The sequence below is a fragment of the Eutrema salsugineum genome, unplaced genomic scaffold (genome assembly GCF_000478725.1).
Source record: "Eutrema salsugineum unplaced genomic scaffold, Eutsalg1_0 scaffold_9, whole genome shotgun sequence".
NCBI classification, from domain to species: Eukaryota; Viridiplantae; Streptophyta; class Magnoliopsida; order Brassicales; family Brassicaceae; genus Eutrema; species Eutrema salsugineum.
In genome coordinates this window covers 1,884,427-1,901,740 of record NW_006256342.1, presented here as the reverse complement: position 1 = coordinate 1,901,740, position 17,314 = coordinate 1,884,427, and the positions used below count along the sequence as shown (strand labels likewise).

Below are 17,314 nucleotides of genomic sequence, written 5' to 3'. Positions count from 1 at the left end.
TGAGAAGAAAGCCCAATAGGGCCCAAAATCTCATTTCGGAGGCTCTCAAGATAGATAGGGCCCAATTGTTGCCAGATAGATTTCAAGTCTTTCCCAGCTTCTCTCAAATGTTTTTTACTTTCCTCCTTCGTACTGTCTCTGAGTTGCTTCAGACTTTTCTAAAACCATTTTGGTGAAGATGAATCGGTTCCGTGATTCTTGATCTATGTTATTCAATCTGTTTCGCTTGTTGTAGCCACCGATCTGTATCGAATTTTGGTGTGGATTCGAGCCTGGGGTCTCTCCAATGGAGTTCGACACTCACGAAGATGCGTATTTGTTTTACAAAGATTACGCGAAATCAGTTGGTTTCGGAACTGCAAAATTGAGCAGTCGAAGATCAAGAGCTTCAAAGGAATTCATCGATGCCAAATTCTCTTGCATACGCTATGGGAGCAAGCAACAGTCTGATGATGCGATTAACCCTAGAGCTTCCCCTAAAATCGGCTGCAAAGCGAGCATGCATGTAAAGCGAAGACCAGATGGGAAATGGTACGTTTACAGTTTCGTGAAAGAGCACAACCACGAGCTTTTACCAGAGCAAGCCCATTTTTTCCGGAGCCATAGAAACACAGAGCCTGTGAATCCCGATTCTCGTCTCAGGCGAAAGAAGAACAATCCTTTGGCTGCTTGTAAACATCTCAGTGCTTATCACGACCTTGGATTTCTAGATGGTTATATGAGGAATCAGCATGATAAAGGTCGTCGTCTAGTTATTGGCAATGGTGATGCTCAAATCCTACTTGAGTTTCTCATGCGTTTGCAGGAAGAGAATCCAAAGTTCTTTTTCGCAGTTGATTTCAGTGAAGATCATCTTCTGAGAAATGTTTTCTGGGTTGATGCTAAAGGGATTGAAGATTACAAAAGTTTCAGTGATGTGGTTTCATTCGATACAACTTACTTGGTGAGTAAATATAAACTACCGCTTGTTCTTTTTGTTGGAGTCAATCACCATGTACAACCTGTGTTGCTTGGATGTGGATTGATTGCAGATGATACAGTCTACACTTACGTCTGGTTGATGCAATCTTGGTTACTTGCAATGGGTGGTTCAACACCAAAAGTAATGCTTTCTGATCAAAATAATTCCATTAAAGCAGCAATCGCGGCGGTCTTACCGGAAACTCGCCATTGCTATTGCTTGTGGCATGTACTTGACCGGCTTCCACGGAATCTGGACTACTGGAGCATGTGGCAAGACACTTTCATGAAGAAGTTGTTCAAATGTATATACAGGTCATGGTCTGAGGAGGAGTTCGATAAGAGGTGGTTGAAATTGATAGACAAGTTTCATCTCAGAGATGTTCAGTGGATGAGGTCTCTGTATGAGGAACGTAACTTCTGGGCACCTACTTTTATGAGGGGAGTAACATTTGCTGGGTTATCAACTCGTAATCGTTCAGAAAGCGTAAACTCTTTGTTTGATAGGTATGTTCAAGCTGAAACTTCACTTAAAGAGTTCTTAGAAGGATATGGGTTAATGCTAGAAGATAGGTATGAAGAAGAAGCCAAAGCAGATTTTGATGCATGGCATGAAGCACCTGAGTTGAAATCTCCATCACCTTTTGAGAAGCAGATGTTACTTGTTTACACGCATGAAATATTTAGGAAGTTCCAGTCGAGGTTTTGGGTGCTGCGGCTTGTCACCTTACTAAGGAGAGCGAGGAAGGAACAACATACAGTGTTAAGGACTTTGAAGACGATCAGAAATATTTGGTGGATTGGAATGAATCGAAGACAGATATACACTGCTCTTGTCGTTGCTTTGAGTACAAGGGGTATCTCTGTAGACACGCAATTGTTGTTCTCCAAATGTCGGGTGTTTTCACCATTCCAATAAACTATGTGTTGCAAAGATGGACGAATGCAGCTAGAAACAGACATCAGATCAGCGGAAACCTTGAACTTGTGCAGTCTAATATCCGTCGTTTTAATGATCTTTGCCGGCGAGCCATTATATTGGGAGAGGAAGGATCTCTTTCCCAAGAAAGCTATGACGTCGCCATGTTTGCAATGAAAGAAGCTTTTAAGCAATGTGCTATAAAGCTAAATACCATCGAACATCCCGCCATGTGTGGAGAACCTGTCCAAGAAGAAAATCAATACGGTTCCACATCGAAGCAGATTGGACCTGAACCTAACATACATGCAGAGCCGGGCCTGGCCAGAAGCTCATGAAGCATATGCTTGGGAGCCGATAAGTTCAAAAATTTGTTGGGGCCAATTTGTGAATCGCCTAGAACTTCTTTTTTTTTTTCTTTACATCTGGGTCCTAAGTTCGAATCTTTGAAAGTATGTTTCTTTATCATTTTGCTTTAATTAAACAAGTTGGCAAATGTTTTCGACACTTTTTTACTCCTTGTTTTTTTTTTTTTGAGTCTTTGAGATTTCCTTTTGTAGTTTTGACAATTTTCTTAAACTGAAAATATTTTTAAATAGATGAGAAATGGCTAAATATCAAATTACTTGATAACAAGATTATATAAATCACATGATGTGATTCACATCTATAAAATTCAACATATAGACACATCCTTTGTTTTTTTTTATGTTTTTTTTATTGATAAACAAATTAGATGTATTTTTTTTAATGGATTCATCTCCATTATATGACTGCTACAATTCAACTAATCTTCAATGACTGCAATCTTGATAATCTACGAAAGATCAAAGATGTATTAACATGACTCTTCCTAAGTATTTTTACGCTAATAAGATTATAATTAATATATTTCAGTCCTTTGCAACGTTGTCAATATGTCCGAGTGGTTAAGGAGACAGACTTGAAATCTGTTGGGCTTCGCCCGCGCAGGTTCGAACCCTGCTGTTGACGAATTTTTATGTTATACTTAACATTTTTGGGCTAAATAATCGAAAACAACTAGTCTTGAACTCTGTATTCCACTTTTAAGTGATGTTAAAAAAGGTAACTCGCAATGGCTAAAACGCAAATCTTTCTGATGATACTGATGTAATTTTTACTTGAGCTGAGTTCTCAACATAAAGAGAGCGAGAATGTATTTGAACTCGAATAGGAATCCGAATCAGATTCCCCCCCCCCCCCCAAAAAAATAGAAAATCTAAACAAATGCGTGCAAACAATCATCACGTTGTGAATTTAAAAAATCTTTAATGACATCAAAGTAAACAAGAAAACAATATTATTTCACTACCGGATCAGGTTCGTCTCATCTAACAACGAATACGCCGTACTCTGACCTTCCTAGTTACAAAAGAATTGCATCACTACTAGACTACAATATAGTTCTTTACTCAAAAAAATAAATCGTATCAGTAGGGAACAAACTCACCGTCTTAGCAATTTACCCTCCAGCTATCTTTCCACCGACTGAGATGAATCTGTTTACCATCTTCACTATGATCATAGTTTATCTTCTGATTTCGGAGCTTCTTTTATGTCGATGCTGTTACTCTCCTTGTTTTCCTGCATCTCTAGAAGTTTCTCTTGTTCCTCGTCCTGCTCTTGCGGTTTAGCGTCTTGCGCAGCATTCGGTTTCTTGATGGTAGACTGCTGATACATGACTCCACCAAACATACAAATCAATAGTCCCAAAGTTCCAACAAACGTCGAATGTTTATCCCATACAATCAAATTGATCACAACCGTCAATAGCTTGTTCACAATCCCAAGAACAGTGAATCCCGTCGCAGAAATGGCTCGGCGACAAGAGAACCCGAAGAAAGAGATGGCCAAACCGAACAGACACGATAAACCGACAGGTAAAAGCACTTGAAACGAGTACCAATCAGACTCATCAGTGATTTCATGCTTAATCTTCTTTAACTCTCCCATAATAAGCAGCTCAAGTGGAAACAAAAGCAGAGCCTCGAGGTTATTGTAGAGAACAAGACCCCATGTGTTAAGTCCAATCGTCATAACCACATGCTTGATGTAAACAAAGTCTATGGTCATACTCACCAGATACGCGAGAGCCCAGCTATAAGCAGCGATTGTGAACTGGTAATCCGTGAAAACATAGAGCAAACTTCCACCAAATATGGTAGCGAGAGATCCCCACGTTTTAACAGATGGCCATGGCTGGTGCAAGAAAAGCGTTTCCCCAATCGCAACAAAAATGGGAACAGCAGAGCGAAAGACGATGAAAGTGTCGACATTGGCGTGGAGGAGAAGCTCGCTGTTAGTGAACAGAGACAAGTAGAAGATCATCGCTGCGGGAAGAAACCGCCACATGGTTAAGAGATTCAGAGAATCATGCTCGATTAGCTTCAGCTGAGCACAGAACAAAACACCAGCTGCACTTGTGAAGTACTGCATAGCGGTTAATGCGCCAGGGTAAGGGAATTTCATGATTGCCCATTTGTTGATGATCGAGAGAAGAGAAGCTGAGATGCAATACCCTGCAGCTACACCATAGACGGAAGCTTGACGAAGCAAAACGCTAGACCAAGTCTCTTGGCTGGTTTCTGGAACAATCTGAGCTTCGATTGAAGTTCCGTTTTCCTCATCGTTCGGCATCTCTCGAACGAAATCAGAGAAAGATCTGATGTCGGTGGATCCTAAGATTAACACTCAGTTACTCATAGCTTCGACTTGAAACTCGAAATTGCTTCTAATTAGAGCCGGTTTCAGAGAGTGTGCAAGCTCAGTGACTCCACAAGAAGGCCGAAATTAGGGTTTCCGACGATCAAACAGATCAAACAAGTAGATCCTGAATAATTACGATTAGATCTAGGCGAAGTTTCTACAATAGAACATTTAGGTTAATGAATCTCTCTATTTTGAGATCGACACAATTGGCTACGAGGAAAATCGAAGAAGGTTACCTCTTTGGGATTGGAGAGAGTGAGACTGAGAGCGCGTCGCAGAGTGAAGAAGATGAACCAGTTGGCGAAAGAAACACTAAGATCTCACCGTGAAGCTATTTTTAGGCTTAAGCATAGAAAAGGCTTTTGTATATGTACTGTATTTTCAATATTATCGTTGCAGGTATTATTTGTGTATACGTATTATCTGTAACTTCATCAACATTCTTTGATAAATGCAATTAAGTCGGTATTTAAAGTTTAAGCAAGGAAGAAATTTAATCGAAGAGAAGAAATTTATACGAATAATATCATATACTTTTTTCACTTTATTAGATTTTGGGCCCTTTTGATTCCACCATTAAGATTTGAAATATTACAATATGTTCTGTTGGTCAGATAGAATTGTTACATTTATGAACTCTTTCTAATTCCTTGGCATCAACTACTCGGGTTTTATAAATCATGCACATGGATGAGGAGGTAACTAAACTATGGATCGAATTATCTTTTTTCTTTTTGTGTGTGTGAGAACACTGGATCGAAATATCTTGACAACTCTCAAAATGTTAAAACAATTAGAGTCTCGTGTCATCCCACGAGATCCAAAGCATCTGGATCTCTTACTGGTCTTAGGTCAACGACTTTATCATAAATTTGTTAATAGTATTTGATATCTCTTAAGTCTGAATATAAATTGTGATAAATTGTCATTTCGTTCTATTACTACATGCTGGTCAATCTCTTGGCGAGCCGTCTCAACGTGAGGCCGACCATCTGAAGATAATTACGACAGCATGAAACTGATCCTCTGATCAAACGCCATTATCGTTTGGTGGTTAATCCCTAAACCTGATCTTCAGTTAAAATTTTGGTTGCTTCTATGTGTTGTTGCTCTCTGTGTTTGTGATAGGCTCTTATCTCTTATGTCTTGTGTGTTATAAGCTCTGCGCATCAACCCATTGTTTAATAATTATTAGTGTAGTCTGTAATATAATATTCGCTTACACGTACAGTCAGTTAACAAAGAGATCTGTGTTTGGGAAAATTCAATTTCATGATGCCTAAATCAAGTTGGCTTCGCTTTGATTACATATGAAGGAAAACTTTATATGATATTTTTGTCAAATTAATTATCTGTCAAGCATCTTGTATTCAACTTAAACTATGGGGTGCTACTTTGGTTTCCGGTTCAGATTTTTAATAGATTTCAGATTTATTTTATTGTGGTTTGTGGCAGTTTTCGGTTTGGATTTGATTAACCATAGCCCATAGGTTCTCACCTACTAATGTTTTCAGCAAAAATGGAAACTCATTACTTAAACTATGGCGACATGTTCGACCACTTTTAAGATTTTTTAATTAAAAAAAAAAAAACAATAGAAGTTGATTGCTAATTTGCTAGAGATTCCCTTAGCAAGAAGACTAACTTTGATTTTATATACAAATCGGAATCTTCTTCCATACATGTGTATGTCATCGTTTGTTGTTCCTTTCAGTTTTCAGTCATATATAAACTTACCCATTCTCTTATTTTATGTTGAAGCTGCTATTTTTCACCCAAAAAAGGGCTTCTGAATCCATTTCCCTTAAGAAAGCAAATAAATAGATAGCCGACAAGGCGACAAACAAATATACATCGTTAAGAGATGGTAAATAATATTTTTCTAAGGAGAGAACAAAAAGTGAGACGCATTTTGCATCTTCGCATATGCAAGTTGCAACGTAAAACATCATCTGAAGCAAAAACAAAAATAATCAAATAATCTCAACCACGCAAAACCACACTTTTTATCCATAAATTTAACCATTAAAATCCTTACGTAGTTATAGTACATGCTTAAATGTGATTTGGATTTTATATATATAGAAGTATTTATAACCAGAGATCAATGATCGTGAAAACACTCTTTTCTAAAGTATGTTGGTGGTTAGTGGTTGGAAAAAACGATTGTTTCATAGTCAAATATAATTAAGAGCTAGGAAAAATAATCTCATGAGTTTAACGATGCAAATTATGTAATTGGAGAAACGTTTAAAAAGTCTAATTAGTTGAAGTCAAAGTATGTAATTAAAGTGGGAGTGACATATAAGCCTCTCTGCCCTTAAGTGGGAGTTTTAGGACAAAACCCCAAGTGGAGGGAAGCTACTCGTCCACTACTTATTTAGTTATTTTGGGTATTTGTCGATAATGATTATGAACACTCGTTTCTTTCACAACTTTTAAATGATATTTTCGACCTTATAATGATCCAAGAACTCGCGCCATTAGTCAGGGTGACAATTGGTTTACGGCTCTATGTGTTTCTTAATTTAAAATTCAATGATATATTTTCAACATCTTAGCTCTATATGTGAATGATTTTAGCAAGGAAACATAATTGTTTCGCACATCTCCACAAGGCTGAGTGGGACACACATCGCCCTCCATTTCAACTACAAAATGTCCTCTAATCCAATAGAACAAATGCTGACTAAAAGGACAAACTAGATAATAGTATTCGTATTTATTTTATTTTTTACCCATCAGGGAAAAGCAAAACCTGCTCCCCACTTGTGTTTTTTTTACATTCCAACTTGCTCCATCAATTATTAATTACTTTTGTATTTATTTTTTGTTTAAACTTTTAAGTAATACTAAATACCTGATACTTCTCTTTAGCTTTGCTTTTAGAATCTTTATTTCGAGGGTGTACACATGGAAGAACCTCTCTGTAATGTATTCCTTTAACTCAGTACTCTCTAATTTATTCCTCCTCCAATAGCAAAATATAAGACGAAATCACCACAAGAACTGTTCAAGAATAATGAGATGATCTTGTAAACAATGCGGAAAATATCAGGGACGAATCGTTTTATAGACATCCCTTTTCTCCAATTTTGTTGGATTTATGATATGATCTCTCGAATTAAAAAATATGTAAATAACAAAGTCAGCGGCGAAAATTCAACTAATTATTCATAGTTTTTTGTTTTTTTTGCTATATCTCATTAAATGTCAACTCTATTTATTCCCTTATTTATTTGCTCTAAAAAACTTTACCTAATAATTTATGAGTATGCAGATTCCAAATCACAACTTTAAAATATAGATATGATCAGTAATGCGAATTGCTGGTCCTCTCTCAATATTGGCTGAAAAAGTTGACTTCTTGCATAGAAATATATTTTTAATCTTTTTATATCAAGACTACATGAAGAGAAATTCACTGCCCAAGACATGAAATTTCTCAAAAACTTTTAATATTTTTGACTCCCTCTCTCTCTCTCTCTAGAATATGGGGAATCTTCGGTATCTCTTTCTCAACACCCACGCAGCCTGGAAGTGAGAGAAAGAGAGAGAAGTCATGCTCTGTTGTGAAATACTTGTGAAGATACCAAAAATTAAAATAATAAAATAGATATATATATATATATATATAAAAGAAAAAAATTGGATGGGTCTTTTTTTCCCAATGCATTTATGAGATAACGATGCCCCAAATATGATTATTTTTTTTCATCTTCTAAATTTCCGTGGAAGAGGTAGTCACTACTTGTTCACGAGGGACATACCCCATCAAAGACATCTTTACAGCTTTCTTTTCCCTCAGATTTGGGTGTTTCAACTGTTTCTCCTGTCTCTTAGACAAGTGGTCTTTTGGGACAGTTCAAGATTCTTCAATTAAAAAGCATAAACATTTAAACCTACTCCAGGAATCTTCCGAGAATCTGACGTCTTTGTGAGTTTCTTTCGTTTCTATTTTTGTTTTCATTTCTAAACCTCAAAGCTCTCATCTTTTCTTTTCTTTTCTTTTTTTGTTAAGAAGGAATCAGATTAGTGCTAGACTTTTTTCTTAAAATAATTCTTCTTCCATTGAAGTTAAATCAGCATATCTTAACCCACAAGGGATTAGGGTATAGTTTAACCAACTTGTAGGAATCAAACAACAAAATAAAAGTTGGGGCTTTTCACTCTTGATTCTCATTTCTTTTCTATTTACAAGATTTTCGTTTGATTTGATTCTCCTCCTTAGATGGGTTTCTGTTATTGTTCATTTTACTTTTGTTGGGGGTTTGGTGAAAGATTCAGAATTTCTGTCAACTTCTGAAATGTAAAATGAAGTGAAAAAAAAAAATCCACTTCTTCTTTCTGGGGGTCTAATTATCTTTGAAAAGTTGTTGAAATGGATGCTTCGTTTTTTACAGATGTTGCTTCACTGATTTGAGAAAATGGAAAACAATTCTCTTCCAATGGATTCGGCTATGGATTCTTCGTTCATGGATGGATTACTTCTAGATGGTTGCTGGTTAGAGACAACAGATGCATCAGAATTTCTTCATTTTAGTCCATCAACCTCCGTAACACCTTTTGATCCTTCTTCCCTCATGTGGTCTCCAACGCAAGACACAGCAATCTGTTCGTCTAGCTTATCACAGATGTACGGTCAGGATTGTGCAGAAAGATCGAGTCTTGAGGACCATCATCAACAAGGGAAGGATCTATCTAGCCTTAACAGAAGGTGGTGGATTGGACCAACTGGTCATGGCTCTTCGGTTATGGAGAGATTGGTTCAAGCAGTGAAACACATCAAAGATTTCACAAGTGAGAGAGGCTCTCTTATACAGTTGTGGGTGCCTGTGGATAGAGGCGGTAAGCGAGTTTTAACCACAAAGGAACAACCTTTTAGCCATGACCCAATGTGCCAAAGATTGGCTCATTACAGAGAGATCTCTGTGAATTATCACTTCTCTACTGAACAGGAGGATTCAAATTCCAACTCCAAGGACTTGGTTGGTTTGCCTGGAAGAGTTTTCTTGGGGCAGGTTCCTGAATGGACTCCTGATGTGAGGTTTTTCAAGAACGAGGAGTATCCGAGAGTCCAACATGCTCAAGACTGCGATGTCCGAGGCACACTAGCTATTCCTGTGTTTGAACAAGGTAGTAAGATTTGCTTAGGTGTTATTGAGGTTGTAATGACCACACAAATGGTTAAACTGAGCCCTGAGCTTGAAAGCATCTGCAGAGCTCTTCAGGTTTTGTTATTTTGTTTTGTCTCCTCTGACTTTATATACGCTGCCTAGGAATAATTTCACATAAAGATTGTCTCTTTTTTCACAGGCAGTTGATCTTAGGAGCACACAAGTTCCGATCTCGCCTTCTCTTAAGGTTAAAGTTCTTGATTTCTCGGTATTGTTTATCTAGTTTCGATTACTTAAACAAGAAACCAAAAATATTACTTAAATCAGGGACCTGACTTCTCCTACCAAGCTGCATTACCTGAAATCAGAAACCTCTTGAGATGTGCTTGCGAGACGCATAAACTACCATTAGCTCAAACATGGGTCTCTTGTCTGAAACAAAGCAAAACCGGGTGTCGTCACAGTGATGAGAACTATATCCATTGTGTATCCACAATCGATGATGCTTGCTATGTAGGTGATCCTACAGTCCGGGAATTCCACGAAGCTTGCTCTGAGCATCATCTCTTGAAAGGTCAAGGAGTTGTTGGAGAAGCCTTTTTGACCAATGGTCCTTGCTTTTCATCTGATGTCTCTAGCTACAAGAAATCTGAGTATCCTCTCGCTCACCACGCAACTATGTTTGGCTTACATGGCACAGTCGCGATACGCTTACGCTGCATCCACACGGGCTCAGCTGATTTCGTATTGGAGTTCTTTCTGCCTAAAAATTGCCGTGATGTTGAGGAACAGAGGAAAATGTTGAATGCTCTGTCGACTATAATGGCGCACGTACCTAAAAGCTTGAGGACAGTCACGGAGAAGGAACTAGAAGTAGAGGGAGATTCAATGGCGAGCGAGGTCATCGAAAGAGCAGAGACATTGCCAAAGATAGAGAACATATCAGAAGTACATCAAAGTAATGCTGTTCCTAAAAACGTAGGATTGGTATTTGATGGTGGAACATCAGAGATAGGCGAGCTAGGCTTTGACTATGGCAAAGGTTTGAGTGTAAATGAGAACAGCAATTTCTCTAGTGCTAGTGGTGGTTTCAGTAGAATGACTGAGAGAAAGCGAACAAAAGCCGAAAAAAACATAACTTTGGATGTTCTTCGACAGTATTTTGCAGGGAGTCTCAAAGATGCTGCCAAGAGTATTGGTGGTAAGTGAAACATATACATTTTGATTCTCGATTTTTAATTCATCAGTGTTTCTGTTACTGATCTTGGAATCTGTTTTCAGTTTGTCCAACGACATTAAAGAGAATATGCAGACAGCATGGGATACAGAGATGGCCATCAAGAAAGATCAAGAAAGTTGGCCATTCGCTTCAGAAAATCCAACGGGTGATTGACTCGGTTCAAGGTGTTTCGGGTCATCATCTTCCTATAGGCTCCTTCTATGCGAATTTCCCAAATCTAGCTTCTTCACATGAAGCATCATCATTACAACAACAATCCAATAAGACGACATTCTTGTCTTCTTCACATTCACTGCCTGCAAAATCCCCTGCATCCTCGTGTAGCCACAGCTCGAGCTGTTCCAGTGAAACACAAGTAAACAAGGAAGATCCTACGAATAAGACTAGAGAAGATACAATGAAACTCTCAAGATCTTTTAAGGAAACGCGAGCCACGCAGTTATCACCATCAACATCATCACAAGACGATGATTTTCTGAGGATAAAGGTAAGCTATGAGGAGGAGAAGATACGGTTCAGGATGCGAAACTCGCGTAGCTTAAAAGATCTATTGTGGGAAATAGCGAAACGGTTTGGTATAGAAGATGTGAGCAGATACGATCTGAAATACTTAGATGAAGACAATGAATGGGTTTTGTTGAGATGTGACGACGATGTAGAGGAATGTGTAGATGTTTGCAGATCTTTCCCGGGACAAACGATTAAGCTTTTGCTTCAGCTCTCTTCTCAACATTTACCAGAACGTTCTTCTGTCAGTGGATGCCTTTCATGACAAGAAGAAGAAGAAGAGACAAAAGATTACGTATAGCTTGTGTTGTGTAAGCATTGTTTATAGGTTTTGTTTTATATTTTCAAAATTATTAGGTGGTTCTTAATTTGGCAGAGAGAGAGAGAACATGTAAAGAGCCTTTCTTCTAGAAAAAGTTAATATTTGAAGTTTTCTTGTTTTTGTTTACTACCGTACTTTTGTAATGTGTTGTTGGTTTGCAAATGTAGATACACATTTTCAATAATCCACAAACTAAAAATATAAACATCTATTTTCTGTATATACTGGATATGCATCACAATATGGCAAAAGAAAAGAAATGAAGAGATGCGACATTATGATATTACCAAATTGATTTTTTTTCGCTATAAAACATGGGTATTTTCAGGAGATAAATATTTCACTAAGTCCTAAGAAAATGAACACAATTAAACACTAGCCAAAAAAAAAAAAAAATCATCTTCTTTTTAATTAAAGGTTTACGTATGTAAGTATGTATGTTTGTGTACCCCAAACTAATTGACTATCCGGCTCGGCCGGTTATACGGACGTGCGGTGAACCATATCCATTAACCCGGTTATTATCTGAACCACCACTGGGTCGTTTACGCCTCTCTTCTTTTGGTTCGTCTCTGATAGTCCTAACGATTTCTAATTCTCTGAGTACATCATCCATGGGCGGTCGGTTCTTCGGGTCAGCCTCGAGACACCGTAGAATGAGAGCCGCGGTTCTGACCACCGCCAAAAGTGGATACTTGTGCTCGAGCCGTGGGTCCATCATTTTCTGGATCTTCTTCTTTTGGCTCAAAACCGGTTTAGCCCATTCCACAAGATTCTGTTGCGCAGATGGTCGGTTTGGGTCTAGTGCTCTTAGACCGGTTAAGAGCTCCAAGAGTACCACTCCAAATCCGTAAACGTCACTCCGCACATATAGATGACCTATAACATAAAAGAAAATATCTAAATATAATCCAAATCAAATTATAGATAAACGATTTTATTCAAAACATCTATTAAACAAATAAAGAAGTGAAACCATGTGTTTTTTCTTTTAATTGCACGTTATTTTATTTACCTGTAGCCATGTACTCCGGAGCTGCATAACCCTGTGTGCCCATGACACGTGTGGTCACGTGTGAGAATCCATTAATTGGACCAAGCTTGGCTAATCCAAAGTCAGAAAGCTTGGCGTGGAAGTTCTGAAAAAACGGCAAGAACTGTTACCAATCTAGAAACAGCATGCAGTTTTTGTTTTAAACGTGGGAGCTAGAGATGTAAAAACGAGATCGTACCGAATCGAGAAGAATATTGGAAGCCTTGAAGTCTCTGTAAATAACACTCTTTTCGGAGTTGTGCAAAAAGGTAAGTCCTTGAGCTGCTTCAATGGCTATTTTCAAACGTGTATCCCATGTCAACGCCTCTCCTTCTGCATTAACATTACGTGAAAATATTCTTATATATTAATATCTATAAATAGATGTATAAGAAAAGGTGGTAATTGATGGATGAGTGAAAAAAATTGTACTTGAGAAGAGGTGATTCTCAAGGCTTCCTTTAGGCAAATACTCATAGACCAATAGGAACTGATTCTCTTCCCAACAATAACCCAAAAGTTTCACAAGATTTGGATGATGGAACTTCCCTAAGAATCTCACTTCACACTGCAGTTTTACAAGACATCCACACACGTTAACAAATTATATTCGATATGACTATTTTGATACTAATATTACTTGTGATAACTAATTTATCTCTATAAGATTATGAATGTTTATAAATTATAACTAATAGTGCACTCTTTCCAAATAGAACTGATATAAAAATATGCAAATTATTATGACACTGGATTAACAAAGAGAGATGAGCATAATGGCATGTGAAATTATGATAGCAAATACGTGCAGGGCTTTCAAATGTGGTTGGCTTCCAGACCTTAATGAAGCTACCCGAAACCATGCCTACTAAATTTATGTTTTTAGATTTCTGCAAATTTATTTAAAAAATTTGCATCTTATGATGTAGAAAACGTCTATTTTTTTAAATAAAATTTAACATTCATCTATAAAAAAAAATTATGTTTAAAATAAAAAATAAAAAAATTATTTGAAACGGTATTCAGCGTGATTTTCCTTTTATTTATTTATTTAATCAATTCTGTAAGTTTGGAGTTATTCAGGACCGCAGCATGTCTCAAACACATTTGAAAAGTCAATGGTCAAAGCTCGTATATCACACATACTATTTCATAATCTCATATTCATTTATCATCATTCCTTATTTCCTTGTCGAAAACCAAGCCAAGCTTATTTTTATTTTGCTGATGAACAAGTCTACTTTTTTTAAAAAAACAAGACTACTTGCTTTCATCTTTTCATTGCTTGATATAATCTACTATCTGTAATCTTTTAGCAAGGAAAAAAAAAACAATACTCTAGTTATAAAACAATATGGAATATATATGGTCGTGAATGTTCGTTCTTTCACAACTTTTCATTTGATAGTCGGGATTTCTACTAGCTGGAGACACGACACATAAATGAATAAAATAATTCCTTTCCATCAACACAAGAAAACATCCAACTATATCATTAAATATTGATGTATATCTCATTGACTATTATATATGTATTTTTGTCCTAGATTGACTAGTGAAGCTAATGAAGTTACGTGAGAATTCCTTGACTTCTTCTTCTTTTTGGCTTCTAATGTTAGATTGACTTCTTCTTTTTCTTTTAGGTACTAAAAAGTGATAATAAAACTAATAAATACGTTCACATTAATTATAGTGAGAGAGGTACAATGAAAGTTATAAGATATTAAAGTATCACTGATTGTTAAATTCAATTTCTTGGTTTGTAATAATATTTAAATGTAGTTATAAATATTTAAGTATTGGGTTTTATCAAATAATCATTTGTAACACGCGACTATAATATTTTATCCAGTGTAACCTTTTTTTTATGTAATAAAAGCACTAAATATTATACTTTGATTTAAATTGATGCGTTGTATACAGAAGACACAATTAAACCCTAAATTGATGCGTTGTAAAAGAAAACAGCTAAATAAGTGCCAAATTTATAGCATATGAATTGATCGACTAACCATTAAAATGAATAGTCTAATATAGTCTACTATTTTGGATATTTTGTCATAAATACATCCCAATCTGAGCTTTTTCCCTAATTTGCTTCTATATATATACATGCGCAAATAATATTCTAATATATATTGCCACAATTAGAAGCTTTTAATGATTTAAATGTAAATAAGTGAATAAAAATAAATTAAAAAAGGAGGAAAAATGGGAGTTACTTGCCTGCCATTCATGTAAGCCTTGAGCACTATCAGGGTTTGATTTCTTAACGGCGACTGGTATTCCGACGCCGGTTCTCGACGGAGCTAGTGTCTTCTCTTCCACCCATCCTTTAAAAACCTGTCCAAATCCGCCTTCTCCGATCATCGATTCTGGCTTGAAATTCTTTGTCGCCGTCTTGAGATCCATTAATGAGAACATCTTTAGATTCGGCGTCACTATCTTCCCGCTCGGCGGCACTGCTTTTCTCCCTACGCCTAATTTCTCTACCGGCTTTAATGGCGGATTATCGATGGATCTCGTCTTCTCCTGCGGTTTTTCACGAGGTGTGTTATCGACGGCTCTTGTCTTCTCCTGTGGTTTCTCACGAGGTGTGTTATTGACGGTTCTCGTTTCCCGTCCTGTTCCCGGCGCCGGAAACTTCGGTTTTAAATCTCTAGCCGGCGACATCGCCACCAGCGGAGGCGGAAACTTTACATTAACTGGATTTTCCTCACGTCTCACCACTGTAAGATCAACACACGATCTTATTAGATTGAAACTTCATTATACAAGTTTGCTTTGAAAGAAGAAAGATATAAAAAAAACAGAGCAAACATTGATATTTTCAAAGTTGAAAATCACAATAGAAAAACAAACCCAAGAAGAAAGCTTTAGACTTTAAAAACTTATGATAAGAAATTAAGAATATAAACTAGAAAGGTCGCAAAAACAAAGAACAGAAACTAGAAACTAGATCCAAAGTGTTTGGATTTTGCAGAAAACAAAAAACAGAGAGATGTGTGTATGAACCTGGGAGAGGTTTGGTGGAGACAGGGCTCTGTTCGTGTTGAACACTGGAAGATCCGCCAGGACAGAAGTTTCCCATCAAGACAAACAACTCTTGACTTTGCTCTGTTTTGGGGTAATATTCGCTCCAATATTTCTGATCATAACATTAATTGTCCCTTTTTTTTTGGCTCCCTTCCTTTTCTGGGGCTTTTAATTGAAAGATGGAGGAAGAAGAAACAGAGAGAAAAGACCAAGCAAAAATCTATGGGGAAATATGTAATTTGTTTATTTGATAAAAAGATTGTGTATATATTTGATTTCGTCGTGGTTATATAGCAAACCCCCTCGACGTTGATTGGCTGGCTAAATGATAAAAATAATATAATTTCATTACTTATATTTTCAACGTTAGGTAGTCATGATTCATATTTGTTACGTTCTTCATTTTCATACCTTTATATTAGTCATGTCCACTGCCATTTCAAGTTTAATACTAGTTTTTCGGAAGTTCATTTTCAATACCTTTTTCTTTGAATGATTGAGTCCTTGTAAAGTGCTTTAGGTTCAGATAATTTATGGACCGAAGGGAATTTTGTAGTTTTATAAGAAAGAGGAGACTGGGATATGTAAAATGGTGGTGACTCTAAATTACAAGTCAATTGTCAGTGGCTAGGTCGCATATTAGGAAACAATCGCAGCTAATAAAGTCGATATTTATATACTTTTCCCTTCTTTGTTAAGAGATGTATTGTTAATTCTTATTGTCAAATGCTAAAGTTAGTTTGGTTGCATTCGACCAAAGTAATTGCATAAAGTCTAAAAGATAATCTTATATGCTTATTTTTGATTTAGGTTAATTGCACTAAGTGATTATGAATAAATAAGTTTTCTTATTTACAAAATACATAGATAAATTTGCTTTAATTTGTTCTCTCCGTTGATGCTTTTCTAATTTATCAAAGACAAACAAAGACACCAACTTTGTTACAAACAAAACAAAAAACAAAGAGACGAACTGACTTTGCTCTTCTCTCGGTTTGATTTTCACTTGTCATTATTGTCGGACCAACTGACTTTGGACGTTCGTCTGGATATTTAACATGGTCCGAATTACAAAAGAAAAACATTAATATATATGGTTGATATTTTTTCAAATATACCACACGTTATTTAGAAAAAATAACACTTACAAATAAACTGTTTATTGTACTTAATCAACTCACCAGAGTTATTTAATTAACTCTAATCTATAATTCAGTTTAGACCTTGTTAATTTGTATTTCTTTTTCTTGGCAATTTAGCATACCAAATTACCATTCATATTTGGCTCACCTGGAGCCATGGACTACGCCGATCATAATTTACGTCACCTGGATGACGTAACAGCTGGAGTAAAACACACCAAATTCAGATATTGAGTGGTCGCAACATCAAACAAACTAAGATATTAGTAAGCAATTATTTTATTTTTAAAAACAAAAATCTTTGGTTT

The 17,314-nt window shown here is 36.6% G+C and overlaps 4 protein-coding genes and 1 non-coding gene across 8 annotated transcripts; 3 read left to right on the top strand and 2 right to left on the bottom strand.

The window, feature by feature from the left end:
• The first annotated feature begins 131 nt into the window (after positions 1-131).
• Positions 132-2,461, top strand: LOC18009039 (protein FAR1-RELATED SEQUENCE 4). Its single transcript, XM_024153594.1, is given in 2 exon segments — positions 132-1,655; positions 1,658-2,461. Coding segments are annotated over 2 exon segments (1,929 nt in total). The 5' UTR covers positions 132-286; the 3' UTR covers positions 2,218-2,461.
• Positions 2,462-2,790: 329 nt separating this feature from the next.
• TRNAS-UGA lies at positions 2,791-2,872 on the top strand. The gene has a single exon. It is a non-coding gene; the product is annotated as a tRNA-Ser (tRNA).
• A 264-nt stretch (positions 2,873-3,136) lies between these two features.
• LOC18008515 (GDP-mannose transporter GONST3) lies at positions 3,137-4,935 on the bottom strand. Of its 3 annotated transcripts, none has more exons than XM_006390146.2 (2): positions 4,846-4,935; positions 3,137-4,763 (listed from the first exon to the last, which is right to left on the bottom strand). In XM_006390146.2, the coding sequence occupies exon 2, from the start codon at positions 4,535-4,537 to the stop codon at positions 3,422-3,424; it is 1,116 nt and encodes a 371-aa protein (XP_006390208.1). In that variant the 5' UTR covers positions 4,538-4,763; positions 4,846-4,935; the 3' UTR covers positions 3,137-3,421. The 3 variants fall into 3 exon arrangements, with proteins under 3 accessions (XP_006390208.1, XP_024011875.1, XP_006390209.1); XM_024156107.1 differs by having other exon boundaries at positions 3,137-4,578; positions 4,846-4,933; XM_006390147.2 differs by having other exon boundaries at positions 3,137-4,730; positions 4,846-4,927.
• Positions 4,936-8,350: 3,415 nt separating this feature from the next.
• On the top strand, positions 8,351-11,911 carry LOC18008875 (protein NLP5). Of its 2 annotated transcripts, XM_006390144.2 has the most exons (5): positions 8,351-8,546; positions 9,013-9,840; positions 9,926-9,973; positions 10,054-10,927; positions 11,008-11,738. In XM_006390144.2, exons 2-5 carry the CDS (start codon positions 9,037-9,039, stop codon positions 11,736-11,738), a joined length of 2,457 nt encoding a protein of 818 aa, XP_006390206.1. In that variant the 5' UTR covers positions 8,351-8,546; positions 9,013-9,036. The 2 variants fall into 2 exon arrangements, with proteins under 2 accessions (XP_006390206.1, XP_024008182.1); XM_024152414.1 differs by lacking the exon at positions 8,351-8,546 and having other exon boundaries at positions 9,037-9,840; positions 11,008-11,911.
• Positions 11,912-12,030: 119 nt separating this feature from the next.
• On the bottom strand, positions 12,031-15,987 carry LOC18008516 (probable serine/threonine-protein kinase PIX13). Its single transcript, XM_006390145.2, has 6 exons — positions 15,844-15,987; positions 15,055-15,557; positions 13,261-13,396; positions 13,028-13,161; positions 12,811-12,934; positions 12,031-12,674 (listed from the first exon to the last, which is right to left on the bottom strand). The coding sequence occupies exons 1-6, from the start codon at positions 15,917-15,919 to the stop codon at positions 12,259-12,261; spliced, it is 1,389 nt and encodes a 462-aa protein (XP_006390207.1). The 5' UTR covers positions 15,920-15,987; the 3' UTR covers positions 12,031-12,258.
• Positions 15,988-17,314: the final 1,327 nt, after the last annotated feature.